The 15,802-nt window shown below is 33.3% G+C and overlaps 1 protein-coding gene across 1 annotated transcript; it reads left to right on the top strand.

Annotated features, from left to right (window-relative positions):
- The first annotated feature begins 1,107 nt into the window (after positions 1–1,107).
- LOC149402800 (PI-PLC X domain-containing protein At5g67130-like) lies at positions 1,108–4,988 on the top strand. The gene is made up of 8 exons (XM_089608534.1): positions 1,108–1,206; positions 1,318–1,440; positions 1,837–1,974; positions 2,099–2,197; positions 2,753–3,056; positions 3,773–3,996; positions 4,668–4,754; positions 4,974–4,988. Exons 1-8 carry the CDS (start codon positions 1,108–1,110, stop codon positions 4,986–4,988), a joined length of 1,089 nt encoding a protein of 362 aa, XP_089464660.1.
- Positions 4,989–15,802: the final 10,814 nt, after the last annotated feature.

The following is a 15,802-nucleotide window of genomic DNA, read 5'->3' as shown; positions in this document are numbered from 1 at the left end:
GGTGGTGGTACGTCTTCTTCTTCTTCCTCCTCATCCTCTTCTTCTTCATTTGGATTTTGGGTTTCATCATCATCTTCTTCTTCATTTGGATTTTGGGATTCACGATAATGTTGCTCGAATTCTTGAAATTCTTGAAAAGCCACTTCGCATGGCGGAATTTGAGCTTGATAGGCTTGCTCGGGATCCATTTGAGGGTAGTATGGCAGTTGGGTGTTTAGAATTTCGGTGAATTCCGAATGGCCAAAAGTAGGAGCAACATAATTTGGATCGAAAGAGTATTGAGTGGTTAGGTCGGGGGCGTTTTGAGACAAGTGCAACCAATTTTCTTCAAAACGGTGCATCCTTTCACCTCGGGAAGCTCTTCCCCTTCGACCTCCTCGGTTGTGGGATGAGGATGCCATGAAAAATTGAAAGCGGTAAAGAATATTAGAGATTAAAATCGAGAGCGTTTTGAGAGTATTTGAAATTGAGATTGAGAGAATTTGAGAGAGTTTGAAAGAAATGTGTGAAGAAAATGAATGAGTTTGAGAGTTTGGACTGCAATGCATGATAAGATAACCATTCTTAATATCAATGGTTTAGCTTAGTGGCAAGATCTCTTTCTCTTTATGAGACAACTTCAATCCTTGAGAAATATATTTACAAAAAGTCAATGCCAAATCTGAAGATTATTCCTTATAATTTGTGTATAAATATATGATTTAATCGATATCTGTATATATAAGATGGAAGAATATTCACACAAAAAAAAACACCATTCTTGACTTCCATTGAAAAAAAAAAAATACCTTTTTGATTCTTCAATATTAGACACTATAAAGTATGCTCACTGAAACGCTCACGTACAAACGTATATATACAGGCGACTTTCCATATTGCAATTGCGAAAATAACGTTTGTCTTAATGACTAATTATAACAATCAATTACAATAATATACGAATTTCATTTTTCCTTTATGGTTTCCGGTCATTTGATTTTGGAAATGCTTTTATTTTCCTCCCTGTAACATATCTTAGGAATAATGCTGTGGTTATCGATTGGAAATTACTACTATATATAATATATATCACACAAGGATTTTTAATTCTGTTACACCGACAAAAAAATGAAAAAATTTCCATGGACATTTTTCATAGTTTTAGTCTTTCTCGTAATCAGCGCTGTCACACCCATTACAATCGCATGTTCTAATGGACAATGCAAGGTTTTTTTTTTTCTTTCTATTTTATTTATGAAAGGACTATTATTGTTTTTTTTTTTCTCTTAAATATATTTATAGATTATATTAGTATATATAATATATTGTTAATTACAGCTCGGAGAGAAATGCTCATCTAATGAAGACTGTGAAAGTGGTCTCCATTGCTTCTCTTGTAAAGTGGAATTGCAGAGTTCAACCTGTGTGAGATCATTGGTCACGAATCCACTATCTGTCGTGGTACTTTTTTTTTTCTCTTTGAAATTTACTCGATATATAATATTATTCATATATTGTTTTTATATATATATATATATATATATATATATATATATATATATATATATATATATAACGTGACAAAGATAACTCTATAAAAATTACAAGATATGAGAAGCTGAAACGTGTATGTAATACTTCAATATATTAATCTTAAATTAGCGATAATGTGTTCTTGGAATTATTTTTAGCATGTTATATTGTTATTATTTATTGATATATTTTGCGTTATAAAAGATAAACAGTTAGAAATTATCACTTCTGAGACCTAATGGGGAATACTCATATATTAATGATGTTATCAAATATCAATCAAGTAAAAATTAACTAAAAATATTACGTATAAATTTGGTACAGAATAACTCGTTACCATTCAACAAGTACTCGTATTTGGCGACGCATAACTCGTTCGCTATCGGTGGAAAAGATTTCCAGACCGACGGGTTTCGTCTCACTTTTGTTAATCAAGAGGACACAATTACACAACAGCTCAATGTAACTATTCTAATCTCTGATTTTACTTATTCACGTAAAAGTTATTATTATTGTTATGGTTATGGTTATGGACTTATGATTATGGTTAATGTTTTGTTTGCTATATATATATACAATGGTGCAGAATGGGGTTAGAGCGTTGTTATTGGACACATATGACTACAAAGGAGATGTTTGGTTATGCCATTCATTTAAAGGAAAATGTCATTCCCTCACTGCATTTGTGAGTACTAATTTCATTCGTGCATTTTTTTTCTCATTAATTGCGATTTTTTTTTTGGGTATTATAAGAGGTTAACTGACTTAGTTACATTACATATTGTTTGATAACCAAAACTTCTTCAACTCTTTAAGACTAAATACAACAAACAAGTAAGGTTTTTCCTTAAATTTTGGGAAATGAGATTTGAAATTAAAATTTATACTTTCTTAAAATATAATACATCCTCTACAATTTTTTTTTCTATCAACTTTCAAAATTTACAAATTTTTTTTTTTCTCATAGGAACTTGCTATGGATATTTTGGTTCAAACTAATGTGTAATATCTCAACACTTACTAATTTATGAAATACTCTATATAGTTTACAACCAAATCATATTCAAATCTTTAAGATATTCAGTAAATAAATAGGGTTTCTTGAAATAACCAGGAAGTGAGATTTAAAAATAAGAATCAATATATATTTTTTTTCAAAATTATATATTACAATTTAATTGTAGCGTGCATTTTATTTTCACATTCGATGTAACATTTTTTTTTTCTTCTTCTTATATAGGAACCTGCTATAAATACTTTGAAGGAAGTAGAGGCATTCTTGTCACAAAATCCAACAGAAGTTGTGACACTAATTTTAGAAGATTATGTGAAGACCCCAAATGCACTGACAAAAATTTTCACCGATTCGGGTTTAAAGAAATATTGGTTTCCCGTCTCCAATATGCCTCAAAATGGAGCGGATTGGCCGTTGGTCAAAGACATGGTTTCCAAAAACCAAAGGCTGGTAGTCTTCACATCGGACAAGAATAAACAAACGAGTGAAGGCATTGCTTATCAATGGAACTACATGGTTGAGAATGAGTGTAAGTATTTTTCACCCATATTATAGAGTAATACTAAAAGATATTGCTAAAGCGATTTGATTAATATTAGTCAATTAATAGGGATTTTTTGGTAGTGTTATAAAGTTGCTTTTCCTTAGAAGAATTATCTTTTGACTTCTTAACTCGATTTTATAATTTAAAATTCTGATAATTAGAATTTTATTCTATTGATAGCCACATCAGTGTGCCCACCCATATGTTCTAATAAATAGTCACACAAATTACTATAATAATATTCAGATTTATTTTGATTATTTTTTTTTTATGAATATTTATGAATAAATATAGACGGAGTCATCTAGGTGATTATTATTTGAACAACAAAAAATTATAGATCAAATCATCATTCAATTAAAAAAAATGTTATGATATCCATCTAAAAATATTATAGAAAAAATATTCTATCAAAAAGACAAATTAAGCAAGGGTGCCAAAAAGCAACTAATTATTATTATTTTTTTTTTTTTTTGTGGTGATTGCTACTTAAAAAAAGTGATTATTTTCACTTAGTACTTCAAATTATTTGATCATTGGAATGTTGAGTCACATATGTGATAATTAACCACTATATCAATACTTTTATGCAAACAAATAATTTTATTAATTTATCCTTACGATGTATATATGTTGTAGTAAATCTTTATTGATGACAATAAATTACAATATTTTATTGACTATAAATTACAATATTGCAGATGGTGAAGATGGAATGGTGTCTGGTAAATGTGTGAACAGATCTGAATCTTCTGTTTTGAGTGACAAAACGAAGTCTTTAGTTTTTGTGAACCATTTTCGAAGCGTTCCAGTGAAGCAGATCTCATGTTTGGACAACTCTGAAAGCCTCATTTCTGTGCTTGACACGTGTCATGTCGCCGCCGCTAATCGTTGGCCTAACTTTATCGCCGTGGATTTCTACGAGGTAAATGATATGGGATTTATATTCCCTTATAAGTTATTTATTACTAATACTATATGGCCATCTTAACTAGATTGGTCTCTATCACCATTAGTTACACATGAAACTTCAAAATTTGAGACATAATTTTTTTTTTATAACTTCCATCAACTTTTTTAACGGAATCTTTAGTCTGCAACTCCAATATAATTAACTTTAGATATAGGCTAACTGATCAATTTGACATAATAACTTAAACAGTGGCTTACGTCAAAACTTGAGTTGTTACTATTTGTCAAAAATAAATGAGATGCTAAGCGCGGCAATTTTTTTTAGATTTTTTTTAATCCGGTCCAAAACTAAAAATCTTGACTCCATTTTTCAGTTATTAAATAAATAATATATTTTACGATAATTGATTTTATCATTAAAAAAATAAAAAAAATGTTTATTTATACCTGTCTCGAAATATAAAAAGAATTAAAGATATTTATACAAAATTATATTTCAAACGCAATTTTCAGAAGTTAAAAATAATATGATATGTTAATGTTAACCTTTTTCGATGCCCGATGATATATAACAAAAAAAAAAAAAAACCAAGTACAAAACATTTTTCATAATTCCTGGATACAAATAATAATTAATCACTTACAATTGGCTCTAATTAATTTGTAAATGAATTGGTGTTGAAGAGGAGTGATGGGGGAGGAGCTTTTCAGGCGGTGGACATAATGAATGCGAGGCTGCTCTGTGGCTCTGATGATATCCACGCCTGTGCGGTAAGATTAATTTATTACTTTATCTAACCATTGCCTTAAAAAAAATATTAATTTAAATTCACACTGTTTTGCTGCTACATTGATAAACCATTTAAAATTTTAATTTTTACTAAAATGCTGCAAAATAGTGAATACTAAAATACACCAACTTGTTCCTAAAAAAACACCAAGTTTATTACTCAGAGAATTTATGATTTCTTATTTTATTTTATTTTGCAGTCTAAACCACAATAGAGCCTCAAGTCTTAATGATCTCAATTATGGGGTTAGTTATCCGTATAGTACTATGGAGGTATACGCAATTGAGGTCTAACTAAGGACGAATGACTTCATTTAGAGATACTTATGAGCTTAATTGTTTTCCATATTATTTCTAATCAATGGTACTTATGCTACGCACTGCAATTCAATGATCAAGAAGTTGGCTTTTGGCACCCATTTTTTTAAATTAAAGTAATTAACGGCAATAATAATACGAGACAATATAATATTGTTTTCCATTATGAAATCTAGAATCAAGGGTTTTTTGTTTGTTTGCTGAGACAAACATTTTTTTTTTGTCAAGCGGTTATATAGCCAAATAGAACTTAAGCTTTTGCAAAATAGCCATAGTTTATCAACTATAAGTAAACTAGCCCAAGTAAGATTAATCTAGGCTGGATTAAATTTAATTCCAACGAACTATAAAGACAGAATGTAAGCTTTATGAAGACTGAATTAAAATTAATCGAGACATGATTAAAAGTCATAGTACTCTCAATTGGCTATTTTGCTATACCTAATGAAACTATGGCTATTTTGCAAAAGTCATAGTTTGAATTGGCTACTTCATACCATTTTTCCTTTTTTTTTGCTCATTCAGAGTAAGGTAAAATTAGAACTTGGAACGACAATGAAGTAATTAACGATACTTTATCTTTTGAGTTGTTCGGCCGGATCAGTCGCTCAAGACCTTTGGTCTCTACCCGAACTCGATGAAAATGTGATTAATGAGGTTGTTCAAGATTTAGGTCGATCAAATTATTGAACAACTACAATAGGTAACCCTGTTCGGTATAAACAATCTACTCAGAGGCACTGATACGTTCAGGTAAAAGCAATCCACTATAATCAATCAACAAAGGTTATATGAATATTAAGTTTGACAAAGCTCCCTTTTCGCAAACGCTTTTATCCTTTGATTATTTCCAATGGATATGGATCCAAGCTCCCCTCGAATCTAGAGACCATCTCTCTATGCTTTACCTAATCTTCTCCCGAAGATTAATAGCACGTCAATGCAACACACGATCTCATACTTAGTACTGCGGTACAAAAGCTGTGAGTTGTTCTAGGCTTGTTGTTGATGAAGATCTTTGAACAAGTAGAGAAACAAGCAAATAACTATGGCGCTGTGTACATGCCAAACAAAGAACCAAAACCACCAACTAAAATACAAACCTTAGGTGGTTTGGTTCTCAATCTCATGCGGAAAGTCAACTCAATCAGATCCACCAAATCCGAGATCATGATCCCAAGAAAATCGGGTAACTAAATAAAGCAGTTAGCTACTTGATTCCGCGTGAGGAAAAGACGCAGTTGCTCTGACTTTAAGTTGCTTGAACAACTTGTTGACGCTCTTACTTGAACAACACGGTTACAATTTGTTTTGGCAAATAAACTATGCCATAAAGATACAACACAAGGGATCTGCTCATTCAGAGCAAGGAATAATTTTAGAGAATTTAAGAAAATAATGTCTTCAAGTAGGAAGCCTTCTTCAAGTTCTCTGTCTCCTGTGTTGTGGATGAGCGAGACCGCGGTCAAAGAATCTGATTCCACTTCGGGGCCCCTCACGAATTGCATAACCAAAAATCATAGGAAATCATTCATCTCCGTTTCCTGGACGATTAAAGCCCACGAAAAAAGTACTTTTTGCATCCCGAATTAATGCAACCACAAATTCCGCTTCCTCCGATGTCCACCATTACGAAGCTTCCACATTAATCTTAAACGGCTTGGAGCTCGATGGTTGACCAATAGGTAGTCATCGTGAAAGGCCACAGCTCTAGAAAAGGCGGTTGTGAACTTCTCATGTTTTATTTGATTGGGTCCATTAAGATATATAGCCTTATTTACATATCTAGTTTGTTATTTAGTCAATATTTAGTAATTTTTTGGTTAATAGTCATAAGACATTATTTACACGTTAAAAAAGTTCACCGTAATAACAAAATGGAAAATAAAAATGTGTAAATATGTCAAGTCTGTGACTATTTATCTAATATTTACTGAAGCTTGGCTAAACAGCAATTCCGAAAGTCTGATTGGGTTAATTTTCTAATTTTTTTTGTATTTTATTTCGGCAAGACCAAATATCCCTGAGAAAAATCGCAAGAGTCAAAAGTTTTTAGTGGAAGACTGACCTTGCGCTAGGATGTCGGTGAGCTCTCAGTATTGGTTCACCTCCAGAAAGTCTTCAAAAGGAGAATTACGCCACGCCTCTTCGACCAGGGGGCTGAAGAACAAGGCATGGGGACAGTGAGTCGGGCCGGGAACATGGTGGCGGGCTAGATTCAACCCTGTTGGAATAATAAAGACAATAATTAAGAGCCTAGCTAAGAAGAACTATAGACAATAATTTAGGAATTTATGCTAATTTAAGTAATTTATTTCATTCACACTTTTTTAGTCAATATTATTATTGTGTAGATATGGAAATGATTGATTGGGCGTGATTTGAAATTGAATTGAATTTAATACTTGACACTCTCTTACCCACCTAATTAATTTGTAAGGAAGACTTTTAATTATCTTATTTGTTGCTGACAGAAAAGATTAGTTTCAAAATGTTGGTTAAAATATTGTTCATGCTACTCTAAAGTCTCAATTCATCCAAATTCAAACTATAGTCTTATTATATGGATCAGAGTCAAAATTTTGTATAGGAAGTTTTTAAATTTGAAAATATTCATGGTGTTATTAGGACCTACTAATCATGATCGAAATTTGTAATTGTGTCTAAAATTATTTAGATGTATAATATATACTAGGAGAGCATTTAAAAAGTTGCTCAAACGTAAACCTCTTGTAGCTTTTGATTAGGGTTATTAAGTTATATAGCCACACGGATATAGTGGATTGAGATATAGCCCACCTTTGATTAATTTCTTGTAAATAGCCAAGTAAACTTATTAACAAATTAATAAAAGCCTTATTTAACACAACCAAACATATATTTTAGGTAGTTAATAGGCTGCCACGTATGCAAGTTAGCTATTTACAAATTATTTACCACAAGTTGGCTAATTTACAATTCCTATAGTTTAGGTGGCTTACGTATCCAATTTTTTGTTTTGATTATGCTATTTAAAAAACACTTGTTCCTAGCTAAAAGCTCACCGACAAATATTTGAAAGAAAAAATAATACAAAACACTTATTACAAAAATTAATAGGTTAAATTTCCCTAAAAAAAATTAATAGGTAAATAGACATGAGAGAGATTCTTTTGGAATAAAGTGGAGATTATAGATAATAAATAGTAGTTTTTATTTTGTGAACAACTGATTTTTTGACAAATATTCTGAATTGGGTAATTTCCTGGTTGGAATGAGTATAATATCGGTTGTAAGTATGCCAAAATCGGAGCTATAATGAATGAGAAATTAATGTTCAATATGTGCTTAAAGAAACATATTAATTGTGTAAACACATAAGTTGTTTGTAGGACGTGAAATGCAAGAGTCCGACATGGAGTGAGAATGGACAAATGAGTAAGCTTATATATGCAATTTGTGCCGAATGGTTTGGGTTCCCAATGATGACTCATTTTGTAGAGGGGCAAAGACTTAGGGGAAGCTTAAATCCACCACACGCGCCCGCCGCCACCGCCATCCATCCGATCGGTCAGTAGGGCCGACTGGGCTTGGGCTTGTTTGTGATAATCCTTATATTTTTATTGCAAATTTCACTTCTCAAATTTTTAATTCCTCAAATAAATCTTTTATTATGTTGTGAATTAATTCATAGAGTTGTAGAACCATGCGTTTATGGCAGCGATTTTGTGCATTGCATAGTAAAATATTCCTAAACGGTTTTGCATGGTTAATATTAATCAATTCACGAGCATTACTATGAATAAAGGACATAAAGGCTTACGTTTTTTAGGTTCAAGTTCTTGTAACCTCTCAGATCTGATGGACTATATATAGATATCTTCACCTCTCATTCGAACACACTTTAAGAAATCTTTTATCTCTATTTTCCTCTCCGAAAATGTTTTGTGTTTTTCCTTGTAGTCGATTGTTGGTTCTGCTATTGTCTTAGTTCGTCGGAGAAGTTCTGTAGGTGCATAGCTATTCTCTTTCCGCCGTTGTATCCTAGGAGGTAAATTGCTCGTCGATTTCTAGCACCCGTGGGAGAGCAATATTACTTTAAGGAAATCGTCGAACGATCCTCAGCGTTCCTTTATTTTTGTCTTTCTTTATGTACCTATTATTTTTTTGTTGTTGTTGTTGTTCATACACATTGTGTATAGTTCCAAGGCGTCCTCTAAAGAGCTTTAGGAATCACTGGATCGGAAATACAAGACCGATGACAAAAGCTCAAAAAAATACATCGTGGGCCGCTTCTTCGAGTTCAAAATAGAGGACAATAAGACGGTCGTGAGTTAAGTGCAAGAGTTACAATTAATTTTTTTAAGAGATTCAAGTCGAGGGAATGACTATAAACGAGTCTTTCCAAGTTGCCTCTGTCATCAAGAATCTACTGTTGGGTTGGAATGACTTTCAGAAGCATAAGCGAAAAGAGATGAGTCTTGAAGAATTGGTGGTTCGCCTTCGCATCGAGGAAGACAACCGTGGGTCTGACAAGAGGTTCAAGACCATTTTCGAGAGAGCCAACGTCACCGAGCATGGTGAAGGCTCGAAAGACAAGAATCCCGCCAGCAAGCTTGGGCCGAAAGGGGCTGCTTTCAAGAAGAAGTACCAATAAAAGTTTGTTGGTAAATGTTTCAACTGCGACAAAGAGGGTCACCGTACCGCAGATTGCCGAAAGCCGCAAAAGACGAAGAAAAGAGAGGCTAATGCCTCGATGGAGATGATAAATTCCTCGTCGACGTGGTCTCCGAAGTGAACTTGGTGGATTCAAACCCCCAAAGAGTAATGGCTAGACACTGGAGCTACTTGCCACATTTGCTCCGACAAGAATGTTTTTTGCTCGCTCGACTTGCGCCCGACTGGAGAGAAGTTGTACATGGAAAACTTGTCCACCTCCGATGTCAAGGGGATTGGCCATGTCATCCTCAAAATGACCTCGGGAAAAGAGATGAAGCTCATGAATGTTCTCTATGTGCCCCAACATTAGGAAGAATATAATTTCTGGAACTCTACTTTGTAACCATGAGTTTAAGATGGTTTTTGAGTCCCAAAAGATTATTCTTAGTAAGAATGAGATGTATGTAGGTAAGGGCTATGTGATAGATAATATGAGGAAGATGAATGTGATCGCCATTAATGACAAAGAAACTATTAATGAGAATGCTTCTTCTACTTGTATGCTTGAGTCATCTAATTTATGACATGGTAGGCTTGATCATGTGAATGATGATACTTTGCATAGATTAATTAATTTCGATTGCATACCCAAATTTAATATTAACTCTAAACACAAATGCGAAATATGTATTGAAACCAAATTAACGAGAACATTATTTCATAGTGTTGAAAGAAAAAGTCAATCTCTTGAATTTTATATCAAATTAACGAGAACATTATTCCATACCGATTTATGTGATATAAAATTCATACCTATGATGGGTGATAACAAATATTTTGTGACATTCATTGATGATAGTACAAAATATTGTTATGTTTATTTGCTTAAGAGCAAATTGAAGCAATCGAGAAATTTGCCATGTACAAATTGGAAGTTGAGAATCAACTCGATAAAAAGATTAAAATTGTGCGAAGTGATCGTGGAGGTGAATATGTGGAGCCATTTGGTGCCTTTTGTGCACAACATCGAATTATTCACGAAGTCACTCCACCATATTCTCCTCAATCGAACGGCGTTGCCGAACGAAAGAATCGCACTCTAAAAAAAATGATGAATGCGATGTTTCTAAGCTCGGGGTCACCACAAGAAATGTGGGGGGAAGTCATCTTGTCCGCGAACTATCTTTTAAATAAGATACCTCGAAAGAAAGAGGAAAAATCTTCATTCGGATTATTTAAAGGAATGAAGCCTTCCTATAAATACTTGCGAATATGGGGGTGCTTAGCCAAAGTTTTGGCACTCGCACCTAAAAAGATGAAGATTGGTCTGATGACCATTGGTTGTGTATTCATTGGTTATGCACATCATAGTAATGTTTATCGCTTTGTTGTACATGAATCAAAGAATCCTGATATACACAAATGTTCTATTATTAGATCTAAAAATGCATCGTTCTTTGAACATATTTTTCCTTATAAGTCTAAGGAAGATGAACCGAGTTCATCAAATCAAGATTTTGAGAATATTGAGGAAATATCTCAAGAGATTGATGAAGAATCCGAGGATGAGATTGAATCCGAAGCACCTTAGAGAAAAGCTAGAGTGGAAAAATCATTTGGGTCTGAATTTCTAACGTATATGCCAGAGGCCGAACGTCTAACATATAAAGAGGCTAAATTGAGTCGATGGTCACTTATGGAAGGATATCATAAAAAGTGAAATTGACTCTATCATGCATAATCACACGTGGGAACTAGTTGACCTTCCATCTGGAAGTAAAACTCTTGGTTCAAAGTGGATCTTCACAAGGAAGATGAAAGTGGATGGCTCAATCGATAAATATAAGGCTAGACTCGTAATCTAAGGTTATGTACAAAAGGAAGGTCTTGATTATTTGGATACTTATTATTCGGTGATGGGAATAACATCTATAAGATTTATTATAGTCATTGCCACTTTGCGCAATCTTGAAATCCATTAAACGGATGTGAAAACTGATTTCTGAAATGGTGATCTCAAAGAAGAGATTTACATGGATCAACTCGAGGGTTGTGTTGCACCCGACAAGATAGGAACGTATGTAAACTGATCAGGTCTTTGTATGTCCATAAACAAGCCCCAAAGCAATGACATGAGAAGTTTTACAATGTGGTGATGTCAAATGGCTTCGAAATCAACGAGTGTGACAAGTGTGTTTACATTAACACCACTGAATACGGTTATGTGATTTTGTGTTTATATATAGATGATATGCTCATTGTTGGAAATAATGAGAGCATGATTAAGGCTGTGTTTGGTAAGATGGAATATAGGAATGATGAAAACTATTTGAAGGATTGTAGGAGATGGATTTATTGTTTCCATTGTTTGGTAAAAAAGAATGAAGGAAAAAAAGAGAAGGATGGATTGTGCAAAGTAGCAAAGCAATTTTGACCAAACTACAATAATATCCTCTTAGTTTATGGCAATTTTGTAATAACATTGATTGTAAAATTCCTCTTTCTCTTCCAAACTTTCCATCTTTCTTCTGAGTAAAAAGAAAAACCCACCTCCTTGAAAGACTCCACCACCATTGATAACTTATTCACAAGTAAGCTTCGATTTTTTTTTTTTTTTTATATATTAACATTCTTTTATATAAGAGATGTTATTAAAGATTTAATACTTGGTTGCAATTCATTATATGTTTCAAAATCTATTTTCCACCACCAACTTGTGTTTGTGTTTCCGTAACCCATTGCCTCACCAATAGGTACGTAAATCCGTTTTTTTTTCAGTAGTCTATTTGTTGTTTTTATTAATAGTATCTATATTTTGTTCTTTTTATTTATTTATTAAAAGTCTATATTTTGTTCTAAATGATGTCCATATTTACTTATGTCTGTATTTTGTTTTTGTTAAAACTATACATTTTTTTTATGGCCAGAGTCTTTTCCAATTATTTGGCTCATTGCATTTTTTTTTATTAAAATTATGACTAATAATTTTAGCTAGGTTTAGAAAAGTTGTTATATTTAGTTGCTATGATCAAATAATTGGTTTAGTTACTAAAGCTTGAAAAATATGTATTTATGTACTTTGTTTCTTTGTTTGAATTGTGTGCTTGAAATTACGATATTCAGTTCATGGTCAAATGCTACTTCTTTTACTTGAGATGGATGAACAAGGAAACTCATCAAGTGATTGGGAAAGGCAAAGACGTGTTGCCATCACCCAAGTTGTGTGTTGCATAGTGAAAATGATATGCATGATGGATTTGTTTTATAGCTCCAATTACGTGGACTCGAGCTTACTTAAAAGTAGTGATGATAGTAAAATTATTAGGAATCAACTCATAGAGACGCTTAGTGTCGATGAAAAATTTCGTGATATAATACGCATGAGTCATTTGGCATTTGCTAAGTTGTGTGAACTACTTCGAAAATCGGGTCGACTCAAGGACAACAAAAACTCAATAGTAGAGGAACAAGTGGCCAAGTTTCTCTTTACAATATCTCACAAGTCAAAAAATCACCTTATATCTTTTTCCTTCCGTCGGAGTGGGGAGACAATAAGTAGGCATTTTCACGATCTGTTACAAGCAATCATTTCATTAGAAAATATTTTTTTGAGGCAACCCAATGGAGACCACATACCGGAAGAAATCCTCAACAATTTCAGATTCTACCCTAATTTAAGGTACTTATTGCCACTCATGTAAATTTATGTATTACCTTGATAGGATCATTTAGTTAAAAATAAAGTAAAAATTAAATTTCAATATTGTGTTGGAGCAATCGATGGAATTCATGTCCGTGTAAAAGGGTCTCAAAGTGAGGCTTCACGATATCGAGGAAGAAAGGAATAGGCTACACAAAATATAATGGGTGTGTGTGCGGATCTGATATGAAATTCACGTACGTTTTGCCTAGATGGGAAGGAACTGCTTCGGGATCTAGGATTATTAAAAATGCTTTAGTAAGAGAACATAGGCATGTAATTCCTAAAGGTAAACATTTCATATACAAAAACACATACTCTTCTAGTTGACTAAGGACATTATTCTTTTGTATAGGAAAATATTATTTGGTGGATGCGGGCTATATGTTACGAAGTGGGCTTATCACCCCAGATAGAGGAGTGCGCTACCACTTGAAGGAGTATTCACAATGTGGTCTTGAAAATCCGGAAGAGTTCTTTAACCTTCGACACGCATCACTACGCAATGTCATAGAGAGAGTGTTTAGTGTTTTGAAAAAATGTTTTCCTATCATATCGAGTGGAACCGAACTTCAATATCCTATTAAGACACTCGCGAAAATTGTATCGGCTTGTTTTATCTTGCACAACTATTTAATGGATGTGGATCCCGATGATGAACTACTTCGACAAGTAGATCAAGAGCTCATGGATCGGGAACAAGAAGTAGATGAGTCATGCAACAATTTGAATGATGGAGAAGATGCTAAACAAGGGGCTGCCCTGAGAGATAATATAGCACAAGTGATGTGGCATTATTATTTGATGACTAGGGAATAGTCTTGGGGTCCCATAATTTTGTGTCATATATATACTAGTTTTCGTATGATCTTCATCTAAAATATGTATATATATGCTAGTTTTTTTTGTCTTGATGGAAATCTATGGTGATGGAATTATTATTTTGTTTCAATACATGTGACTTAGTTCTTAATTATTATATGTATCAAGTTTTGAGTTTGTGACACTGTAATAGTTCATGACTTCATCATATATATATATATATATATATATATATATATATATATATATATAATGAATCATTATATTTTTTTTGTTATTTTCTCTTTAATGTATATCAGGTTATGGTAATGGCAAAAAAAGGAAAGAGTACAGAGCTTGAACAACCAAAAAGGGAATCAGTAAAATGGACTGAAGCTATGGATATTGTTCTTATTGGTGCTTTATTGGAGCAACAAGCTCATGGAAATAGGATCGATGGAACTTTCACAACAATGGCATATAATAACGTCCTCCAAATTTTCCAAGAGGAGCTGAATTATCCATTCGATAAAGATCACCTAAAAATCGGATCAAAACTTTGAAAAGCAATTTTAATGGAATTCATGATCTTTTCAAGGGATTGAGTGGATTTTCTTGGAACTCGACAACAAAGCTATTTGAAGCCGAATCAGAAGTTTGGAATGCTCTAATAAAGGTAAGCGTACCATATTGATATATGCATCATCATCACGATTATTGTAATTGTTATTATTATTATTATTAATTATGCTATCATAATTTATATGTAGAAACATCCTAAGGCAAATAAGTGGAGATATTATGCAATTAAAAATTATGATAAACTATGTGAGTTATTTGCCAAGGATAGAGCTACGGGGAAAAATTCAATTAGGGCAAAAGAGAAATCTAAGATATGGCAAGATGAAGATGGAGGAAATAAATTTGTTATCTTGAAGTAGATGAGAATACCACCGCTAATCTCTCTCAACTAAAGTCTTCACAACAAGCCGCTGTTAGGAATAATATTGCCCACTTGAAGATAATGAATAAATGATTACTAAATTCGATAATAAGATTACTTTATTAGCATTATATGATTAGTGGGTTGAGTTCTAAACAATTAGAATCAATAACAACTATCTTCCATAGCCTCCGTATTAAACTGAGTCACGTGCTGGGCACCTGAGTTCGGGCGGTGTGCTAAAACATGGTCGATGACTGATATACGCCTGGAAAGCTATATCTAAAGTCATCTATGTGGAACACATAGGTGAAGGCTGATCACTATGTGGGAGCATTCTAGACTTGTGGTAAGTGTACGACTTGGACAGTTTTTGGTGTAGATGTGTCGTTTAAGGACCGTTATAACACACTAACCGAGGTCACTATGATGGTCACAGTGAGACTTGATCTAAATCTTGAAGTGATCATGGACACTGGGTTATGTTACTGAGCTCTTTGACTCATTCTCTAAAAGGCTATTCATGCTAATCACAGCTTATGTCTTGGGAGTTTTCTCAGAGCATGATTCGAGTGGGAAGTGATTTACAGATACGGAATCCAGCCTTCCTGAAAGAAGTGTAATGTTCA

This window comes from Urtica dioica, chromosome 3, assembly GCF_054948205.1.
Source record: "Urtica dioica subsp. dioica isolate 48M chromosome 3, U.dioica_male_clone48M_v1_H2, whole genome shotgun sequence".
NCBI lineage: Eukaryota > Viridiplantae > Streptophyta > Magnoliopsida > Rosales > Urticaceae > Urtica > Urtica dioica.
The sequence above is the reverse complement of the archived record's forward strand: the minus strand, read 5'-3'. Positions and strand labels throughout refer to the sequence as shown.

Excerpts from the sequence above, each read along its gene's own strand:
- LOC149402800 (XM_089608534.1), top strand. The coding sequence starts at position 1,108 with ATGAAAAAATTTCCATGGACATTTTTCATAGTTTTAGTCTTTCTCGTA. Across the intron at positions 1,441-1,836 it reads CGAATCCACTATCTGTCGTG|AATAACTCGTTACCATTCAA; the intron begins GTACTTTTTTTT and ends AATTTGGTACAG. Across the intron at positions 2,198-2,752 it reads GTCATTCCCTCACTGCATTT|GAACCTGCTATAAATACTTT; the intron begins GTGAGTACTAAT and ends CTTCTTATATAG.